Source organism: Sander vitreus, chromosome 16, assembly GCF_031162955.1.
Source record: "Sander vitreus isolate 19-12246 chromosome 16, sanVit1, whole genome shotgun sequence".
Lineage (NCBI taxonomy): Eukaryota > Metazoa > Chordata > Actinopteri > Perciformes > Percidae > Sander > Sander vitreus.
In genome coordinates this window covers 3052595-3071919 of record NC_135870.1, presented here as the reverse complement: position 1 = coordinate 3071919, position 19325 = coordinate 3052595, and the positions used below count along the sequence as shown (strand labels likewise).

Genomic DNA, 19325 nt, shown 5'->3' with positions numbered 1-19325 from the left:
TTGATGTTGGCACTTTTTTCGTTGCACTTCTGTAACGGGGAGGGAGGGAGGGGATGAGAGCGGACTGTGTTTTTCCTCTCGCAGAAATACATTCCCCGCTAAAGTCTCAGAGAGAGAGAGAGAGAGAGAGAGAGAGAGAGAGAGAGAGAGAGAGAGAGAGAGTGTACAGGCGAAGGGAGGGAGGGAGGGGAGAAAAAGAGAAAGCCGGGGAACAGAGAGGACCGGGCATTAGTCCTCGTCACATTCATGCAGAGGTCCTTCACACGCCGAGTCCTCCCCCAATATTTCTTTCTTCCTCTCGGTGAACTGGCAAGGTCCCGTGGCAGACGCAAAAACTATGTATCGCTTATGATTGGTCATCGTGTGTGTGTGTGTGTGTGTGTGTGTGTAAGTGTGAGTGTGTGTGTGTGTGCGTGCGGGGTCGATAAGAGGCTTGTGGGAATGGTCCTTATACACTGCAAGGTGTTGCAGGGAGGGCTGTTAGGGCGAATGTCCTGCAGCTGATGAGGATGTGAGGGTGGGATGCAGTGTGTGTGTGTGTGTGTGTGTGTGTGTCTGTGTAAAGATGTGTAAATGTGTGTGTGTGTGTAAATGTGTGTGCGTGTGTGTATTCACAGGCCATTGCTATTGCGGTGTGTGAGCGGAGGTTTGGAGAGCTCCACCACTCCGGCCCGGCCTTTCCCGATCACTTTGGGGGCGCGGCGAAGCAGCTTCTGGGCTTCTGTGAACGCTTCGGTCAGCTCTTTCTTCCACTGCACGAACTCCGGATCACTCTGCACACAAGGGGGGGGGGAATGCATTACTCAGGGATCAGCTCGTTGTCATTATCTCCCCGACGAGAAATTCGGGAAAATGAAAATAAAAAGCTCCTACCTCACACTGCAGCACAAACTGCTTGCCTCCCTTGATGCGCAGCAGGATGCATTTCTTGTCTTTAATCTGCGTTTCCTCCACTGTCACAATCTGCTCCATCGTCAGCAGGTTTTGCTGGGAACCAAAAAGAAAAAATGGACCAAATCAGAAAATGAGCAAAAGGTGAAGAGCACCCTGCGCAGAAAAACAGACAACGACGCATTAAGGCTGAGCCGAAAGACTCAAAGATCACTGCCTGCTGCAAAACTGTCTGTTGCAACTTTTTAAAATCCAAGACAGCGTGTGTATTTATTATCCGGCCTCTGCATTAAAAAAGGACTCAGCCTCACTAAAGGTCATTTAGCCCTGTCCTACCAGACTCTGGTCCACTAGACTGGTCCTACCAGACTCTGGTACATTAGCCTGGTCCTACCAGACTCTGGTCCTACCAGACTCTGGTACATTAGCCTGGTCCTACCAGACTCTGGTCCACTAGCCTGGTCCACTAGACTCTGGTCCACTAGCCTGGTCCTACCAGACTCTGGTACATTAGGCTGGTCCTACCAGACTCTGGTACATTAGCCTGGTCCTACCAGACTCTGGTCCACTAGGCTGGTCCCACTAGACTCTGGTCCACTAGCCTGGTCCTACCAGACTCTGGTCCACTAGGCTGGTCCTACCAGACTCTGGTCCACTAGCCTGGTCCTACCAGACGCTGGTCCATTTCATTGGTCCAGAGAGTCTGGCCTCTCTCTATTGACAAGTGTTAACTTCCTTGAAGGCGGGTACTCTGTTGAAGTTTAAAACTATTGGATCTGCCCAGAGCCGCTCTGGATCTGCCGTAACCAATCGCTAACGTTTGGTCGTGACGTCGGCTTAGCATCGCTAGCGTTAGCTTTAGCCAACTCCTTCACCACTAACGGAGCGAGCTGGAAAATCAAACTGTTCCTGAACCCCGTGGGGAGGAGGACCACAACATCATGGCCACCAACACAACTCAGCAAAGACTGTTCTTGCTCGGGCTTTAACTTCTGGATATTCGGCAGCGTTGCCACAACGGACCGAAATGGCTTCGCTCGCATCTTTCTCCGCCGCCATTACAGAACTACAACTCAAACTAGCGCACGACCTCAACGTCATCGTTCTCAGCCACTCCCTCTGTTCACTGATTGGACCAGTAAAGATCGACCGGAGAAAACCCAAGAATATACCGCAAACCCAGACGGAGTACTGAAGGGAAAATGAAAATTGAGCGGAAGTACGTAGAGGGACGGAGCCAGGAAATGAAAATGTAAAAAGAGGTTTTGAAGATAATTTGGATGGTGCAACAAGGCAGGCCTGCTCGGTTCTTTCGGAGAATGATTGTAAAGATTTACAAAGAATATATTTACTGCATTTGCTCTCTAACTGGGACATTTTGGGACCGACTGGTGGGAAACATGAATCAGTATTGTTAGGGTTAAGTGGCAGCAAGTTAAAACCTGTTTTTAATCACTGTATATTGCTGATATGGATATGAAATTGTTGTATGTAGTATTGCAGTTGAATTGGGATGTTGATTGCCTGTAGGAGTGTCAAATGCTGCACAAGTAAGACGCGTGTTGACTGAGAGATACTCTCATTGAAAGGGGATTCTCTATTGTCCCACACCTGGGGACAATAGAGAATGGGAATAGATGGGAGGGACAAAATGGATTTAAGCCCTGGTTGTAGGTCGGTGGGACCGAAACACGCTTACATTTTGGTAAATAAACGGTGATGCTATAGCAAGAGCAGAGTGCGGGATTTGTTCCTTTGTTTCCAAGTTGATGTTAATTTCCAACGCACCCAGCAGAATTTTTTGGATGTGCGAGTTGTTTCTTAAAAAAAAGAAAAAAAAAGACTTGAAATAAGCTCTGAGTTCCTCAGTTCCTGTTGTAGCAGTTTGAGGAGGCTGTGAAAACTGGAGCCCTCTACCGGGGCTGGAGCCCTCTACCGGGGCTGGAGCCCTCTACCGGGGCTGGAGCCCTCTACCGGGGCTGGAGCCCTCTACAGGGACTGGAGCCCTCTACAGGGGCTGGAGCCCTCTACAGGGACTGGAGCCCTCTACCGGGGCTGGAGCCCTCTACCGGGGCTGGAGCTCTCTACCGGGGCTGGAGCTCTCTACCGGGGCTGGAGCCCTCTACAGGGGCTGGAGCTCTCTACCAGGGCTGGAGCGGGGAGGTGGACTACAGTGCTTAACGCCTTCTGCACAAAGACAGCAGGGACGCTGGGGACAGCAGAGATCTTTGTGTTAACACTCACCCCGTCTTTGAGTGTTTTTAACTGTTTTAGCCACTTCTCCGTCAGAGTGGCGTCAGGGCAGACAGACAGACAGACACAGACAGACAGACAGACGCTGACAAAAAGCAGAGCTCCCTCTCTTGACTTCAGTTAACTATAGTGAACTTAAACGAAAACTAAAATACTCAGTGAAAATATATTTTTAGTAAACAAACCAAATTAAAACCTTCAAGAAAAACTAAACCATGTATTCGGTACGTATATACAGCATAACTACAGACTTCTGAGACTTCATACGTGGCCCTGACAACAACAAACTGAAACTAAATATAGAAAAGCTAAAACTAAACCTTTCTGAAAACTGAAACTAAACCAAAAACTAGAAAACACACTCTGAAAACTAACTCAAACTAAAACTAACAAACAATGACGTGTGCGCTGTGCGGTGGACTGACCCGTGACTCGCCCTCTCCCCTCCACTCCACACGGTTGGGGAACAGGTAGAAGTACCGGCGCTGCCACTGGGTCAGGAACGGGTTCCCCAGCTTCAGCATGTAGCCGTGCATTATGCAGTCCTTTCCGAAGGCGTAGTCTGCTCACATGGAAACACACACACACACACACACACACACACACACACGGTTAGAACACCCTGCAGGGATCTGAGTGTCTGCTGCGTGATTATATTTTCTCTAGCGGTTGTCTTTACCCTCCTCGTGGCCCAGCTGCTTGTTCTTGGCCCTCTTGCGCGCCTCGTTCTTGTCCGTGTCCGAGTTGACCGCCTCGTAGACCGTCTCCGCCACCTCCTGCTGCCAGCGCTCCGAGATCACCAGAGGGAAGTTCTTGTACAGCTCCTGGTCGCTGTCCAGCAGCTGGGACACACACACGCACACACACACACACAAATATGAACTAGAGCACAGTGCGAGAAATTCTTCGCTTACGAGGATAAGTCAGATCATTGGCAGAGGTCATTTTACGCCAATGAGGACATACTTACGAATGAAGACATTGATTTTAGCGTATAAAATACTTAAAAACACTACACACTTCCATTACAATGTCACATGCATGACATTCATACGCATGACAATGTCTTTTAAAGGTCCAGCTGGCTAAAACAAGTTTGGACTTATACAACAGTGGTGCAATAAATCCTTCATGAAGGTTATAATATATTTAGGAGGCCGTTGATTCAACTGTGCGACCATTTCAGCTTGCTGTAGTTTGTGCTGCTGCGGATTATAATGAGAGGTCTTTCTCATGTGTTTGTGCAGCCCCCTGTTTGTATCACGGAGAGTAATAAAGAGCTGGTCACAGTGTGTGCTCACGCTGCAGTCATCTTTACAGACTCTTTGTTCTCTTTTTAGAGAGAAAAACGATCATTTTGTCCGGACTGGATTAACGTCGGGGGACTGCGGCGCCTCGCGGTATTATTATTCCTCGTTAATGACAAGCAGCGGCCGGGGGAAATGTAAACAAACCTGTCTTTTATTTCTCTGCGCTGGAGTGTCAGAGGGTGAATAACTGCCGCCACGTAAACGTTAATGAAGGGAGGAATCACAGGGAGAAAACAAATATACTTTTGCTTTTGAGTTGCTTTCGGTCCAAACAACCGCTGCTTTATGATTCTACAGCTGTACCTTTTAGCGAAAGTAATGTCCACATGATTCTGGAAGTGCAAACTCTAGCCGCTCTGCACTTAGTCAGAGGAGGAAAAAAATGGCCTTTGTGTATTAATGGCTTTCTGAGAAGCACTAACCACAGTGACTGAGAGTTCACAGGGAGAACGGCCTGTTCTTGTACCTGATACTTTCAGTATTTTTCAACCTGGACCCTATTTTCCCGTGCATTGGCGTGCAAGTGACTGATGTGAACAAACAGTCTCTAGAATTGTAGCTCTAAAAGGACAAATGTTCACCGTCAGCGTCCACTAAAAGTTCGGTTTGTGCCACTGACAGTCTCAGATTATTATTTTAAGTGTCAGACGACATTATGGAATGGATCCCTACAGAGATAGACCTTTTTGTTAAAGAGTAAGATCCTTTCTGTTTAACCAGAAACTGCTCCGGAATCACCATCACCAAACTCCACCAGACTCCATGTAAATAATCAGGACTTTTAGCGTGTATAGAGCCAGAATATTTTCACATGTAAATGTGTGAATTAAGGGTTTATTTCAGCCAAACCAGCGTGGTGATTGTTGGAACAGTGGAAAGACGAACCAAGATGGCTTTTCATAGATTTATTTTGTTGCCGTCGACCTTAAATGAAGTGTGTTTTACGATGATAAAAGTACTGATTATTTAAACTGAGTCTGGTGTGTTTTAACAATGGCGATTTCTGAGCTGTTTCTGGTTAAACAAAAAGGATCTTTAACTAAAAAGGTCTTTCTCTGTAGGGATCCTTTCCAAAATGTTGTCAGAAACTTAGAATAATAATCTGAGCCTGTCAGCGGCAAAAACTGAACTTTTAGTGGACGCAAACATTTTTGTTTGTTTATAATTTGAAGGTGCTCTGAGCGATGTTGGGTGATGTCACTTCTTGTTGACGTTCAAAGTATTTTCAAACAAAACGGAGGCTAGCTCGCCCCTCCCTCCTCCTCATCCCGTCCCCTCCCCCTCCCTTCTGTGCTTCCGCAAACTAACCCCCCACCCCCAAATCCTTCTTGTCGGTTATTGGCTGGAAGACTGTTTTGTTACGTTTGGTGGTGCAGGTTGGCGCAGTTTGTTTTACAGTGTGTTCAGGGGACAGGCAGCTAGCAGATAGTGAGGAGATGTTATTTTACAGTGTGTTCAGGGGACAGGCAGCTAGCAAATAGTGAGGAGATGTTTTTTTACAGTGTGTTCAGGGGACAGGCAGCTAGCAGATAGTGAGGAGATGTTTTTTTACAGTGTGTTCAGGGGACAGGCAGCTAGCAGATAGTGAGTAGATGTTTTTTTACAGTGTGTTCAGGGGACAGGCAGCTAGCAGATAGTGAGGAGATGTTTTTTACAGTGTGTTCAGGGGACAGGCAGCTAGCAGATAGTGAGGAGAGGTTTTCTGTATGTGACAAAATGTTGTAGCCTAAAAAAACGTGCCAAATCGCTTAGAGCACCTTTAAATGCCTTTAAGAGCTCAGTAATAACTGTAGTTCACTTGGAAGTGAAGCGAGACCCCCGTTTTTAAGCGGACCAGAGTTTGTTTGACTATCCGACCAAAACGCTCCGGGGTTCGTTTCAAACGCACCAAACGAGGCAGGTGTGAAAGCAACCGCAGATACTTATACATAGAGGAGTGTGCGGGTGTGTCAGAGCCTGCTTTACCTTGATGCCCTTGGTGTCCTCTTCATCAAAGGAGCCGATGTCGAAAGCGTCCGCGGCGTTCACCTCGCCCCGGGGCGGAATTAGAGGAGGAGAGTACTGCAGACGGAGGGAGAGCGAACACAGTAAGAGAGACAAACAAAATGGCAGAAAGAGAGGAGTGTGAGGCCACAGTCCCAAAGTGGTGCTCTCCCCCTGAAGTGACGGGGTAACCATAGCAACTGGGACTGTGTTGGACCAATGGCTAGTGTCGCTTTAAAACAGACAGCCATGACCTGATCTGCTGCAAACTGAGACCAACATATTGTTATTGCACCTGTCAATAGTCAATATTGTGTCTTTTTTCCCCAATGTTGTTTACCCGATGAAGGTCTAGGACCGAAACGTTGTATTTTTCTAAATAGATTATTGCTTACGTAATGGTCAGTGTGCAGGACTCTTCTCTAAGCTTTTGATCTGCTACTTTTGATCATATCCTACGCACCTGCTCGACAAAAGAGGTGTGCAAAGAAGCTTTCTTACGTTCCAATGCTGTTGTTAAAAGGATACTGTGAAAAACACGGTCGGGGCCTAACCACTGCCTGAACTGATGCTTTAAAAGAAGAAGTGAGAGCGCAGAACGACGACGGCTAGATTAAAGAACAGCTTGTTCATTGCTAAAGCAATTTTTAAATATAATAGTCTCGCACTGCCAGACCTTCCTCCACAGCGCTGCGGAAGACGCTCTAGCTAGTCCACACAGCATTTTATATCTTTAGCACTTAAATAAAGAATAGGTTTGAACGAATGACGACTAACGAGTTGTTCGTATTAGTTGAAACACAGTCCATGTAACCCAGTGTTTCCTCTGTGTTGATTTTGCAGTGGCGGCCCGCCACGGCAACATTTCTGCCGCCACGGTATCAGAAACAGGGCAGACGCACAATGTAGTCGCGGTCGCCTTTAAATGAGCCTGTCAACATAATGCACCCCCCCCGTTGGCTGCCGCTCACACTGCTATTTAACAAGTAGAACTAGTCAGAGGTTATTGGGCCCGTCCAGTTTAACTCCACATACTGTTGCGTTGATGGAGTTTATTGTCAAAACGTTTTCTTCCGTCCGAGTCGACTATTAAACCAACAGCTCCACCGCGGTGGGTCCGTTCTGATTGGACAACGTTCAACTTGTCAGTTCTGTCAGCTCATCGTCCTGATATCAAACATCTGGAAACATTAAAACGGTACGTGAGTCCGTGTGACATTTCATTCTATACTTTGGATTTTGGTTTCCCTGTGAGATTTTGTAGACCAGTTGTAGATGTTAAGCCCTATAGCTCCTCAAAAAAAAAAATACAGTTCAATCACAGCTGAAAATACGCCTCATTGTGTGTGAATTAAAAGGTGAATAAATATATTCGTTTGTGTTGCAGCGAAGCGTCAGTTCCATTTCATACGTAAAACATTTGGCGGCGGGGTTCGGACAGACCTGCCCCCACTGCTACAAGAAATCCTAAAGGAAACACTGTAACCTAAAAATAAACTACACCGTAGAACAGGTGCTTTCAGATGTGTTAACAGCGTCTTAAAAACAAAAGAAACAAATGGCTTCATCGGCCGTGAACGAAATCGACCGAAACAAAAAGGTCGATTTCAATAAAGAAATCTTTAAAAACACAAATAAATAACCAAAGAGCTGCACACAGAGAACAAAGAGTCGCTGCTGCTGACTCACCTTCTGGAGGTACACCTGCTGCCAGTCGATGCCTTTGAAAAACTGATGCTCCTTTACCTCTGGTGCTCTGGGGGGGGAGAGAGAGAGAAACACAGGAGGTTGTCACTAATGTGTACATTTACATGCTTTTTTTTTGTTTTTTTAATTATTTGTTTTATTCGCACAATAAAATCATGACAACAGAAACACAACAAGAAATAAAATAAGAGAAAGATTGTGCAGGTGAGGTTAAGAAAAAAAAAAAAACCTAGAGGATTATGAATTTCACCCAAGGAAGAGAGAAAAAAAAGGAATATATACTATATTTACAGGATATATAGTATGTACTGTATATATATTAGGGCTGCACAATATGAGAATAATATCTAATTGCGAGTATTTCTGACTGCGACTGGGATATGATTATGATATATTAAAAAAAATGAGTTTTGCGAAGATCTGTACCAAACTAAGATTTTTTCTTTAGTCTCTAGGAAAAGATATATATATTTTATAAGTCCTGAAATCTACAAATGAAACACAAATAAAACAAGCATTAGGTTGGCTACATGAAACAAAGGCATAAAAGAAATGACTGAAATATAAATAGAATGAGGATGTGTGAACGTATTTGCACACTAGGTGGCAGTGTTTGCCACATTACTTCCCTCATGATGCTTTTTAGCCAAACACCAGCACAGACAGTGATCCATCACTCGGGGTTACTCAGAAGCTGATGTGAAACGACAGCGCTGATGAAAATAGTTATTAACTCAGCTTCTGTCGGAACGCTTGATGTCCGTTTCTATGCGTCTTCACTCGGCCGCAAACTACACGGCCCCGTGCGTTTCCGGCCCTTTAATAAACATGTCTAGAAAAAATAAATAAATAACAAATCCGCCTGACTGATGAATTCATTTGCGCGGCCGTGGACTCGAGACGGCGATACGGCAGGGAGGTTAACGTGAGTGTTTGTGTGTGTTGTCGTCGTGTCGTGTTGCCGTACCCTCGGCCCTGACAGCCGAGCCTCTTGGATACGTCTCTCTGCAGCAGCCCCTCCAGCAGGTCTTTGAGCTCTGCGGTGAAAGAGTCCGGCAGCTCCACATTCTGCGAGGGAAACGGGGAGGGAGGGACAGAGGGAGGGACGGAGGGAGGAAACAGAGAGAGAGAGAGAGAGAGAGAGTGAGAATGGGGTGTATCATTTGTACCATTTGTACAGGCATCATTTGTACCTTTTGCTGTAGTACAGGGGTTTTCAGTCAGTCAGTCTGACACAGCGGGCAGACACAAATGAAACTAGATCTGATCAGTGTTCTCCCTAGCTCTGTGGAAGACTGAGGTGTAGGCCTGCACGATTCGAGGGAAAAATATGAATCACGATTTTTTTAGCTTAGAATTGATATCACGATTCTCTGCCACGATTTTATTCTCACAAAGTGTAACGTTCATTGCAGACATGAACCATGACAAAAGAAAACTAATTGGCAGTACCAAACATAGACTTGTTTTTGGCACCTTTAGCACATTGGTCATCACCACAAGCCTGTAAACACAGAGGCTACGATGAACAAAGAAAATAAAAGTACATACTGGCCATTTAAGTAAGTAAATGGCCAGTATTTATACAGCACTTTTCACAGACACATTGTCTGTGAAAAGCGCTGTATAAATAAAATTGTGCTTTACAATGTGCATAGACAATAAAACAGCAATCATAGTCAGTAGAATAAAATACAACAGATACAATTATCAATAAATAAAAGACATAGGCTACCCAAAAGCTAGCCTGAACAAGGGAGTCTTCAATTTAAGTACAGTAGGCTACCAAAAATAGTGACATATAGCACATTGAACTAAATCTGGCCCTGATACAGGCTCTATCTGAACTCCTCGAACACGTCTTTACATAATTAAAACATGTCAATCAACATGCTGCAGCTACAGCTTCACTCTCTAGAGAAATGGAGTTTGTTAATTGCCAATGTAAGTACAGTATCAAAAACAGAATGATTTCTGAGCACACTCTTTAACTGCTTGCCTTTCATGTCTTCGGCTGTCCTATCAAAATAAAGGCCAAAAGTGACATTTTTATGTCTCTTTGTGGGTTTTTGCGTCTCTGTGTAGTCGTGTTGTCTTTTTTGGTCATCTCCTTTAAGGGTGAATCCCATTTCTCTGTCTTACCCCTTCCCCTGAGTTTCGCGCGTTCACGTGAGAGTAAGGGCTGTCCCAATTCTCGTTTTGATTGACGGGTAGGGCTAAGAGAAAGGGCTAGATGCCCCTTAAAACCAAGCAAGGACGCATGGCGTATCCAGATACATTGCGCAACAAGGAACAATGGCTGCCAAAGTCTTGTTTTGGGTCTCTGTGTTCATTTGGTGTCTCTCTGTAGTCGGTTGGTGTCTCTTTGTGGTAGTTTTGCGTCTCTTTTTCCACATCATTTGGGACCGTTATTGTCACCATATCTGTGTCTAAAACGTTGGAAAAGATAGAGCAGATGATGCAGAAATAACTCAAAAGACTTAAAGCTGAAGAAGTCCGACTACAATCATTAGATCGGGGACAAGTCTTTAAGTTAGATCCATTCGTCTGAGGTGCTGCACCTGATACCTTATGATGGCGGGGAAAACCCTGATTGCAAACATGTGCATATGAATGGATAGAGGAGAGTGTCAGTGTTCCAGTGTACAGACTGAACCACGCGCGGACACAACAATCACTCCCGGGTAGACACATGGCAGTTCATTTGAACTGCAGAGATACGTGAAATCGGCACACTTGGGTCTTTCTGTTGTCATTTTCAGCCGTAACGGTGACGTTTAAAATACATAAAGTCTCTCTCTCTCTCTCTGGAAATCTCAACAATATGGCACCTTTAAACTCTCTCCTCCCATTTTGAAAACCTCTGCTGTATAATACGAGTGAACAGTCAGCCTCCACCCTTTTGTTTTTCTGCTGACGGGCCTTTACGTTCTGCTTCGTGGAGCCGTGCCATCTATCGGGATCTGTTCCATCCCTCCTTCCATCCATCTCTTCCTGTTCTCAGCCCCTTTCTTTTTTCACTGCCGTCTGCTTCTATCGTGTTTATGTAATGAGACCATTAATCATGTTTAATAAACACAAAGACATATAGGGCAGTATTTTTAGCCCGGTCGGGGCCGAATCGCAGCCTTGTCCCCTCTCTCTAGCTCTCTAACACACACACACACACGCACACAGACACAAGGATTAAAGGGATAAACCAAAATAAATGGCTGGATTAAAATCCTAATCTGGATTTATTGTGATTTGAAAGAGCATACTTTCTGTGTGTGTGTGTGTGTGTGTGTGTGTGTGTGTGTATGTGTGTGTGCACCTGTATGTGTGTGCATCTGTGTGTGTGTGTGTGTGTGTGTGTGTGTGTGTGTGTGTGTGTGTCTACGTATGTGTGTGTGTGTGTTTACGTGTGTGTGTGTTTATGTGTGTATGTTTGTGTGTGTGTACCTGTGTGTGTGTGTGTGTACCTGTATGTGTATACATCTGTGTGTGTGTTTACGTGTGTATGTTTGTGTGTGTGTGTGTGTGTGTGTGTGTGTGTGTGTGTGTGTGTGTGTGTGTGTGTGTGTGTGTGTGTGTGTGTGTGTGTGTGTGTGTGTGTGTGTGTGTGTGTGTGTGTGTGTGTGTGTGTGTGTGTGTGTGTGTGTGTGTGTGTGTGTGTGTGTGTGTGTGTGTGTGTGTGTGTGTGTGTGTGTGTGAGAGAGCAGCTACCCTTCTCACTTGCTCCATGTCCCGGCAAAACACATAACCAGACACAGAGATTTGGACGGGTTCCACCGTGACGGACCACTGCTGCTGGCAGGCCGAGTGAAGAGGAGCAAAGCTGTGCCGAGGAAAACTCACTCTGCAGTTTGTCACTGTAAACGTGTCAGAGCTCAAACGCAACGCGACGCCTTCGCAGGGCTCGGGCTTGCATGTGAAGAGGAAGGGGGGAAAAAGGAGTGGGTGAGAGCAGATATGTCACCACCGGGTGGGCTCAATGGACACCATTCATCCCGGGTGTTTGCTCAATCTGACCCGTGACATCAAAAGCCTCGGCAGTATATTCCTCTGACGGACAATGACACGCTCGATACCAGGGCTGCACCATAGGAGGGAAACATCTAATTGTGCTTCTTTTGACTGATATTGTGATCGGGATATGATTCACGACGTTGGAGGGAACGATCATTTTTGTATCACCGTTCTCATTTTCATTGAAAAATATAAAAAGGAAAAAAAGGAAAACGATTAAAGGTGCAGTAGGTAAGACTTATAAAACTACCTTTCTGTCATATTTGCTGAAACTGACCCTATGTTCCAGTAGAACTACATGAAGCAGGTCATTTACAAAGAAATCCAGCTCCTCTGGCTCCACCTGCAGCCTGTAGTGAGATTTGAAAAAAATCCGCAGCTCCCTGTTCAGATGCACCAATCAGGGCCAGGGGGGGGTGTCTAACTGTTCAGATGCACCAATCAGGGCCAGGGGGGTGTCTAACTGTTCAGATGCACCAATCAGGGCCAGGGGGGGGTGTCTAACTGCGTGTCAATCACTGCTCAGACACACACATTCATTCTCCCTTGTGGGGGGAGGGGCTTAGGAGACCGTTTTGGGCTTTAGCGGAAAGGGGGGAGGGACTGAGAAGTTGTTGATGTTCAAATTCTTTGGCTAAGTCCTGGATCTTCACAATCCTACCTACAGCACCTTTAATGTGTGATTTTTCACGAGGATCTGCACCAAGCAAAGATTTCTTTTCTTTAGTCTGTAGAACTACACTTATTGTTCATATATTTCATACCTGTCTTATTCTATTTAATTCTTTATTTCTATTCTATATTCTCTTTAACAGATGTTCTTAACTGTTTGAACTGCTCTTTCATGTTTAAAGCAGAGCACTTTGTAGCCTTGTTGCTGAAATGTGCTACTGGTATCAGGAAAACACACTTTGATGGACACAGCGCTACCAGGCAGAGTGCACTCAGTGGCCGATTAAGTTTATCCAAAGATGGTCATATCTATATCGACAAAGTTCCACTTCCGGGATTGTTCCGGTTCCGCCGGAAATTCCGCCAGTTGTCCGTCATTTTTGGACGGATGTCCGTCCCCTTCCTCTGTCTCTGTGTTGGCGTTCTAACCTCCGGTGGATTTGTGAGGACTACGGTTAACTGCTCCTCAGATCTCTGCAGGGTAAATCCAGACAGCTAGCTAGACTATCTGTCCAATCTGACTTTTCTGTTGCACCACTAAAACTTTTGAACGTACACGTTCCACCAAAACGAGTTCCTTTCTAGGATTGGGCATCGAGAATCCGATTTGGTTTCAAATCCGATCGTCGGATCCCAATTTAACATGCGCAAGTTTTGGTTTCCGTAGCGGCCAGGCGCTTGTTGTGTTGCAGCCGTAGAGCTCAGTAAGCGGCGCTCTAGTGTGGCTTTATTTTACGTTAAAAAAAGGCCGGTAAAACAGCAAAGCAACTTTCCTCTTATTTGTGAAATAAGCATGTGACCCGTTTCATTGCCACCCCTCAAAGAATCGGAATCCAGAATCGATGAGAACCGGAATCGGAAGGAAGAATCGGAATCAGAATTGTTGAAATCCAAACGATGCCCGACCCTACTCCTTCCCGAGGCTTTTTTGAAGCGGCACCGTTGCCCAAGACGATTGTGATTGGTTTAAAGACATGCCAATAAACCAGAGCACGTTTTTTTCTCCCATCCCGGAATGCTGTGTGGACTAGCCAGACCTTCCTCCGCAGCGCTGTGGAGGAAGGTCTGGCGATGCGAGACTAATCCAGAGTCGATTGGTTGAAGAGACGGTGGAATTTCAGTTGGCCAAGATTTTCTTTTGGTTGACTACAGCCCTACTTTCCTCAGCAGATGATGTGAAAAACAAACATTCTGCACACGAAGCACAAACCCATTTTTGAGTTGAAGGGGTGGGGGGGTGGTAGGGGGGTGGTGAGGGGCTGACTTTAAATTTGATTAAAAATACATGGATTTAAACCAGATGAAACTGCAATGCCGGGTGCATTTTTAAGCTTGCGTATTTTCTTTGTTTTTCTTTAACCACAGATCCCCCGACTCTGAGTAAACCTGTGCTGGATGTGGCTTTAAATCCATTTGACCCGTGGGGGTGTACTTTAACTTTCCTAGCGTGGCTGCTGGCTCAGTTGATCTAAGCCGAGTTTCTGTCAGATGCCTCATCTCCTGCGTCTTACCATGACACAGCAAAGTAAACACACAGCCGGGTGCTGGGCGGAGAGAGCAAAAGATGACCCAAAAAACACAGACTTGCATCTGTCAGGTGGGAGAAACACTGTCGACACTGGGGCTGCAACTAACCGTTTTCATTGCTGATTATTTTCTCCATTAATGGATTAGTTTGTTTGGTCTCTGAAATGTCAGAAAATGGTGATAAATGTGGATCAGTGTTTCCCAAAAAGCCCCAAGATGACGTCTTCAAATGTCTTGTTTTTGCCCACAACTCAAATACATTCAGTTTACTGTCCCAGAGGAGAGAAGAAACTAGAAGATATTCACATTTAACAAGCTGACATCACAACATTTTTACTCAAACCGATTAATCGACTATCAATAGTTGGAGGTTAGTTGAATGGTTGACAACTAATCGATTAACCCTTCAAACACGAAGAAATGGGCTTCCAGTGCCTAAAGTACATTGGTACTTTTGCTTATTGTGATGTCATTTCTTAAGAGTATCTTCAAATGCTTCATATCCCTAAAATCAGTAGAACCTAAGCTGAAAGGTTATGCAAGTCAATAAATATAAGTAGTTGATAAAACTATTGAAATTGTGAATAAAACACAAAAATTGGACACAAATTATACTAAGTAAAACACACAAAACATGTTGATCCAAACAGTTTCTAAATGATGAAACATGAAGAAAATATCTCTCAACACTCCATGAGTTATTTGAACTCTGTCCATGTTTTAGTTTTTGAGGTATGCTCATTTTTAAGAGCAGAGTGTAAAGGCGTTTTGATAGTTTCATCTGCATTAGAAATGGTGTAACACGTTTTGCAATGAATGTCATGTAACGTGATGACGTCATCACAAGTGTGCAGCGTGATGACGCAAAAGACGGAAGCCTTAGCTTTCAGCTGCAAAAAGAATGGACGCTCTAACGGTTAAGGTTTTCATTTTAGATCGATCTAAACAGGATCATGGAAACAACGATGTCCTGCGGCCGCCGGCAGAAGTTCTGTTCTTAAAGGCTAACTCCCTGGAAACCCTATTTGCCTATGTTTCTGTGTCTAAGTGACTGATGGGAACAACAACAACCTTTGACATTGATCCAGTATTAAGCAAGACCGCTGCAGTCGGCAGTGGAGAAACAAGCTGCAACAATGTAAGTTAATAGGACAATTATGCAAAAGGTCTTGTTTTGCCACTGACAGACTCAGATTAATATTCTAAGCGTCTGACAACATTATGAAAAGGATTTCTAAGGAGGTCGACCTTTCTGTTAAAGAGTAAGATCCTTTTTTTTTTAAACATAAAAACATCCGCGAAATTGCATTTGCTAAACCCACCAGACTCCATGTAAATAAACAGTCATTTTAGCATCATAAAAATACACTTGAAATAAACACATAGTTTACAGATTTACATGTGAAAATAGGTTGGCTCTATACACGCTAAAAGTATGTTTTTTTTAAATGGAGTCTGGTGGGTTTAACGCTAGCGACCTCAGAGCTGTTTCTGGTTAAACAGAACTAAATCAATTAATCTTTGCAGCTCTAGCCGACACGTTTAGAAACTCACACGGTTAGATCCAACTCCTTTGACTTGGCGTGCGTCAGGGATGTGTTCACGCACAGCTCAGTATGCATAGGGATATAAACATCTGTGTGCATTTGGTATTACTGGCAGGCAAACAAGGGCCAAACCCATGTGTTTAGGGTTAAGTAAAGAATCATATGTGCTTTACAGTTTGCTACAGTTTACACAAAGACTCCTTGATATATATATATGTGCATCTGTCATCATGTGCACCTTTGACCGTGTACACCCTGAAGGAAACATGCAGATGTGTCTTACCATGGTGAGCGTCATGCGGTCAATCTCATGTTTGTCTTTGGTCTTGTGCTGTCTGAAGGGACTGTGCCTGGAGAGGGAAAGACAGAAAGAAAACAAAAAAAAAAAAGATGCTGACACACTGACTGAGATCACTGGAAAAAAAAAAAAGCCGTGACGGAGAAGGGACTCAGATCTAGGGCTGCAACTAACAATTATTTTCTATTGCCGATTAATCTGTTGATTATTTCCTGGAGGAATGGAGTAGTTGGTCTCTAAAATGTCAGAAAATGGTGAGAAACTGTGGATCAGTGTTTCCCAAAAGCCTAAGATGACGTCCTCGAATGTCTTGTTTTGTCCACAACTCAAAAGATATTCAGTTTACTGTCCCAGAGGAGAGAAGGGACTAGAAGATATTCACATTTAACAAGCTGACATCAGAGAAGCTTCACTCAAACCGATTATCCAAACCGTTGGCTTCGTGGCCCAGTTCAGACCAAAGATTCACGGTCCGTCTCAGCTCGACTCGAACCAGCTGATGGCGTCGCTGCGACTCAGCTGGTCGAGTCTCCAGAGGCTGGTTTTACAACGTAAGAGACGTCTCCTGTTGTAACAGCCAACAGAGAAGTCAGCTGGTCGAGTCTCCAGAGGCTGGTTTTACAACGTAAGAGACGTCTCCTGTTGTAACAGCCAACAGAGAAGTCAGCTCTAAACTCTGACGTGTGAACAGCGATTAATCAAGGGCAGCACATTAAATGAGCTTCTACTGACAACTAATCGATTCATCTTTGCAGCTCTACTCGGACGCTTTACTTCAGTAAGAGTAACTAATACCACAGTATAGAAATACTCTACTCTCTTTGTGTGCAAAAATCGGAACCCTTCAGATAAATGTAGCGCAGTAAAAAGTGCAATATTTCCCTCGGAGATGCAGAGTGGAAGTATAAAGAAGCATGAAAACAACAGTTAAGTACTTAAGTACAGTCCTTGAGTAGATTTACGTAGTCCTATTCTAACACTTGAAGAAAGAAAGGAGAGGTCAAGAGGACGAGAAGGAGAGCAAGAATGAATCAGACACGCTGCCAATCACACCTTTAAGAATAATATATATATATATATATATATATATATATATATATATATATAGCTCTGGTGTTCCCCCTCTCATTCCCCCCTGCTCTGCTGTTTCCCCCCTCTCATTCCCCCCTGCTCTGGCGTTTCCCCCTCTCATTCCCCCCTGCTCTGGTGTTTCCCCCCTCTCATTCCCCCTGCTCTGGTGTTTCCCCCCCTCATTCCCCCTGCTCTGGTGTTCCCCCCCCTCATTCCCCCTGCTCTGGTGTTTCCGAGCCCCTTAAACTGGAGACATTAGGAAACACTTCTGACCCGCTTTAGTTCTGAATCTGCGGGGTCGTGTTGTAGTCTCAACGGCCGCAAACGGAGACCTTTGGCAACGCCGAAACACACGCCAACGTTTCTCCTCCTGATTGGGTCTTATCGGGACTTAAAGCTACTAACGTTACCATGGCAACTGCCAGCAGCGGGCGGAGTCTCCACGCTGCCTCCTGTTTATGCCCAGTATACCAGAATGTTGAGGAGATATTTTGGTTTGGGCGTCTTAGTTTAAACAGAGATTAGTTCTTCTACTGGAGCTAAAAACACTTCAAACACCCTCAAAAGAAAAAAAGAGAAAAAGAAAAAGTAGCAATGCAAATGTGGCCTAAGAGAGCTGAAGGAGTTCATGCTGGAGAGATGTTCACACAGCAACACATTTTGGTCCAGCAGAGGAGCGAGCACTGCGTCGGAGACCAACACATCTAATAAAACATATCTACGAGACAGAACGGCGTTTCTGTCCAAGATGCAAAGAGCGCCGCACTCCACTTAGTGAGAGTGATCAAATGACAACTGGCAGGCTTAATGGGGGAGCGGCAGCTTCCCAACTACATCTTACACGAGTCTAATTGCTCAGCCGGAGCCAAAAGACTTCAGAATGCACCGCTGAAGACCGGAAAGGATGTTATATTGAAAGCCTGATTATTTAACACGATTACCCATTGACTTCTGGAAAGATGTTGCATTTATTGTACTTAAAATAACAATGAAAAACGGTTGGAAAAAAAAACCAACAGTGAAAACACCTTAAACTGTGAAATGTTCCCCAGAACACAAGCCGAAATAAGAGTTTACTTGCATAACGTAATGTGCAAAATTTTTTTGAAGACGTCAAATTTTTTATTTCTAATTACTCTGTTTTTGTGATCATTAGGAGCTGAAATCGTAATCACGACTAAAATTCCGATTAATTGCACCGCCCGACCGTCTCTGCAGCCGCCACCCTCTACCCAGAGACCGACACACTCGGCCTCTTCAAAGTGTTCAAACACACGGATCCAAACATCAATGGAAAGATGTGTCACACTCACTCTTCTTTCTTTTTCTTCTCACTCAGACCAGCCATCACACACACACACACACACACACCTTTCACCTGATTCCTGACCTACTGGGCGCAGACTTCTGGCATTTACACACTCCAGATCAAACAAACACACACACACACACAGGCTCGCGTGCATGCACACACAGGCTCACCCACCCACACACGCACGCGCGCGCACGCGCGCGCACACACACACACACACACACACACACACACAGGCTCACAAGATCAAACACACATCCAGTAACTCAGAAGGCGGGGAATGTATTCAAAGAGGTTGAACTCAGAGTGGCAGACGAGGGTTTGAAAGCAGACAGGAAGTCACGAGTAAACAGCAGAAGAAGAAGAAGAAGAGGATGAAGAGGAGGATGAGACGGGAGGAGTGGTTACCCTCGGAGGAGTTTGAAGAGCATGCAGCCTAAAGAGAACCAGTCGGCGCTGCTGTCGTACGCCGTCCCCTTCTGAAGGACCTCCGGAGCCATGTAGCCGTGCGTTCCCCTGTAAGAAAACACCGCAGAGCATCACATCAGACACACACGCAATACTTCATCACTACACAATGTTACGTCTTTTATTTAGGATCTTTTCTTTATTCTTCTGTACAGCACTTTGGCCAACTGTGGTTGTTTTAAAGTGCTTAACAAATGAAGTTGCATGCACACCAATATTACACTAGTAAGGGTTCATACGCATGTTAACCATGACTTTTTCATGACATTTCCATGACT

At 44.9% G+C, this 19325-nt stretch overlaps 1 protein-coding gene across 1 annotated transcript in view; it reads right to left on the bottom strand.

Moving 5' to 3' along the window:
- grk3 (G protein-coupled receptor kinase 3) overlaps positions 1–19325 on the bottom strand; it is an 89672-nt gene continuing 70347 nt past the window's right edge. The window contains exons 13-21 of the mRNA XM_078270863.1: positions 18988–19095; positions 16182–16248; positions 9112–9212; positions 8127–8193; positions 6420–6515; positions 3824–3986; positions 3570–3706; positions 874–987; positions 1–773 (exon numbers count right to left, since the gene is read on the bottom strand). Coding sequence (XP_078126989.1) covers positions 612–773; positions 874–987; positions 3570–3706; positions 3824–3986; positions 6420–6515; positions 8127–8193; positions 9112–9212; positions 16182–16248; positions 18988–19095 — 1015 coding nt within the window. The 3' untranslated portion in view covers positions 1–611. The remainder of the gene's footprint in view (positions 774–873; positions 988–3569; positions 3707–3823; positions 3987–6419; positions 6516–8126; positions 8194–9111; positions 9213–16181; positions 16249–18987; positions 19096–19325) is intronic.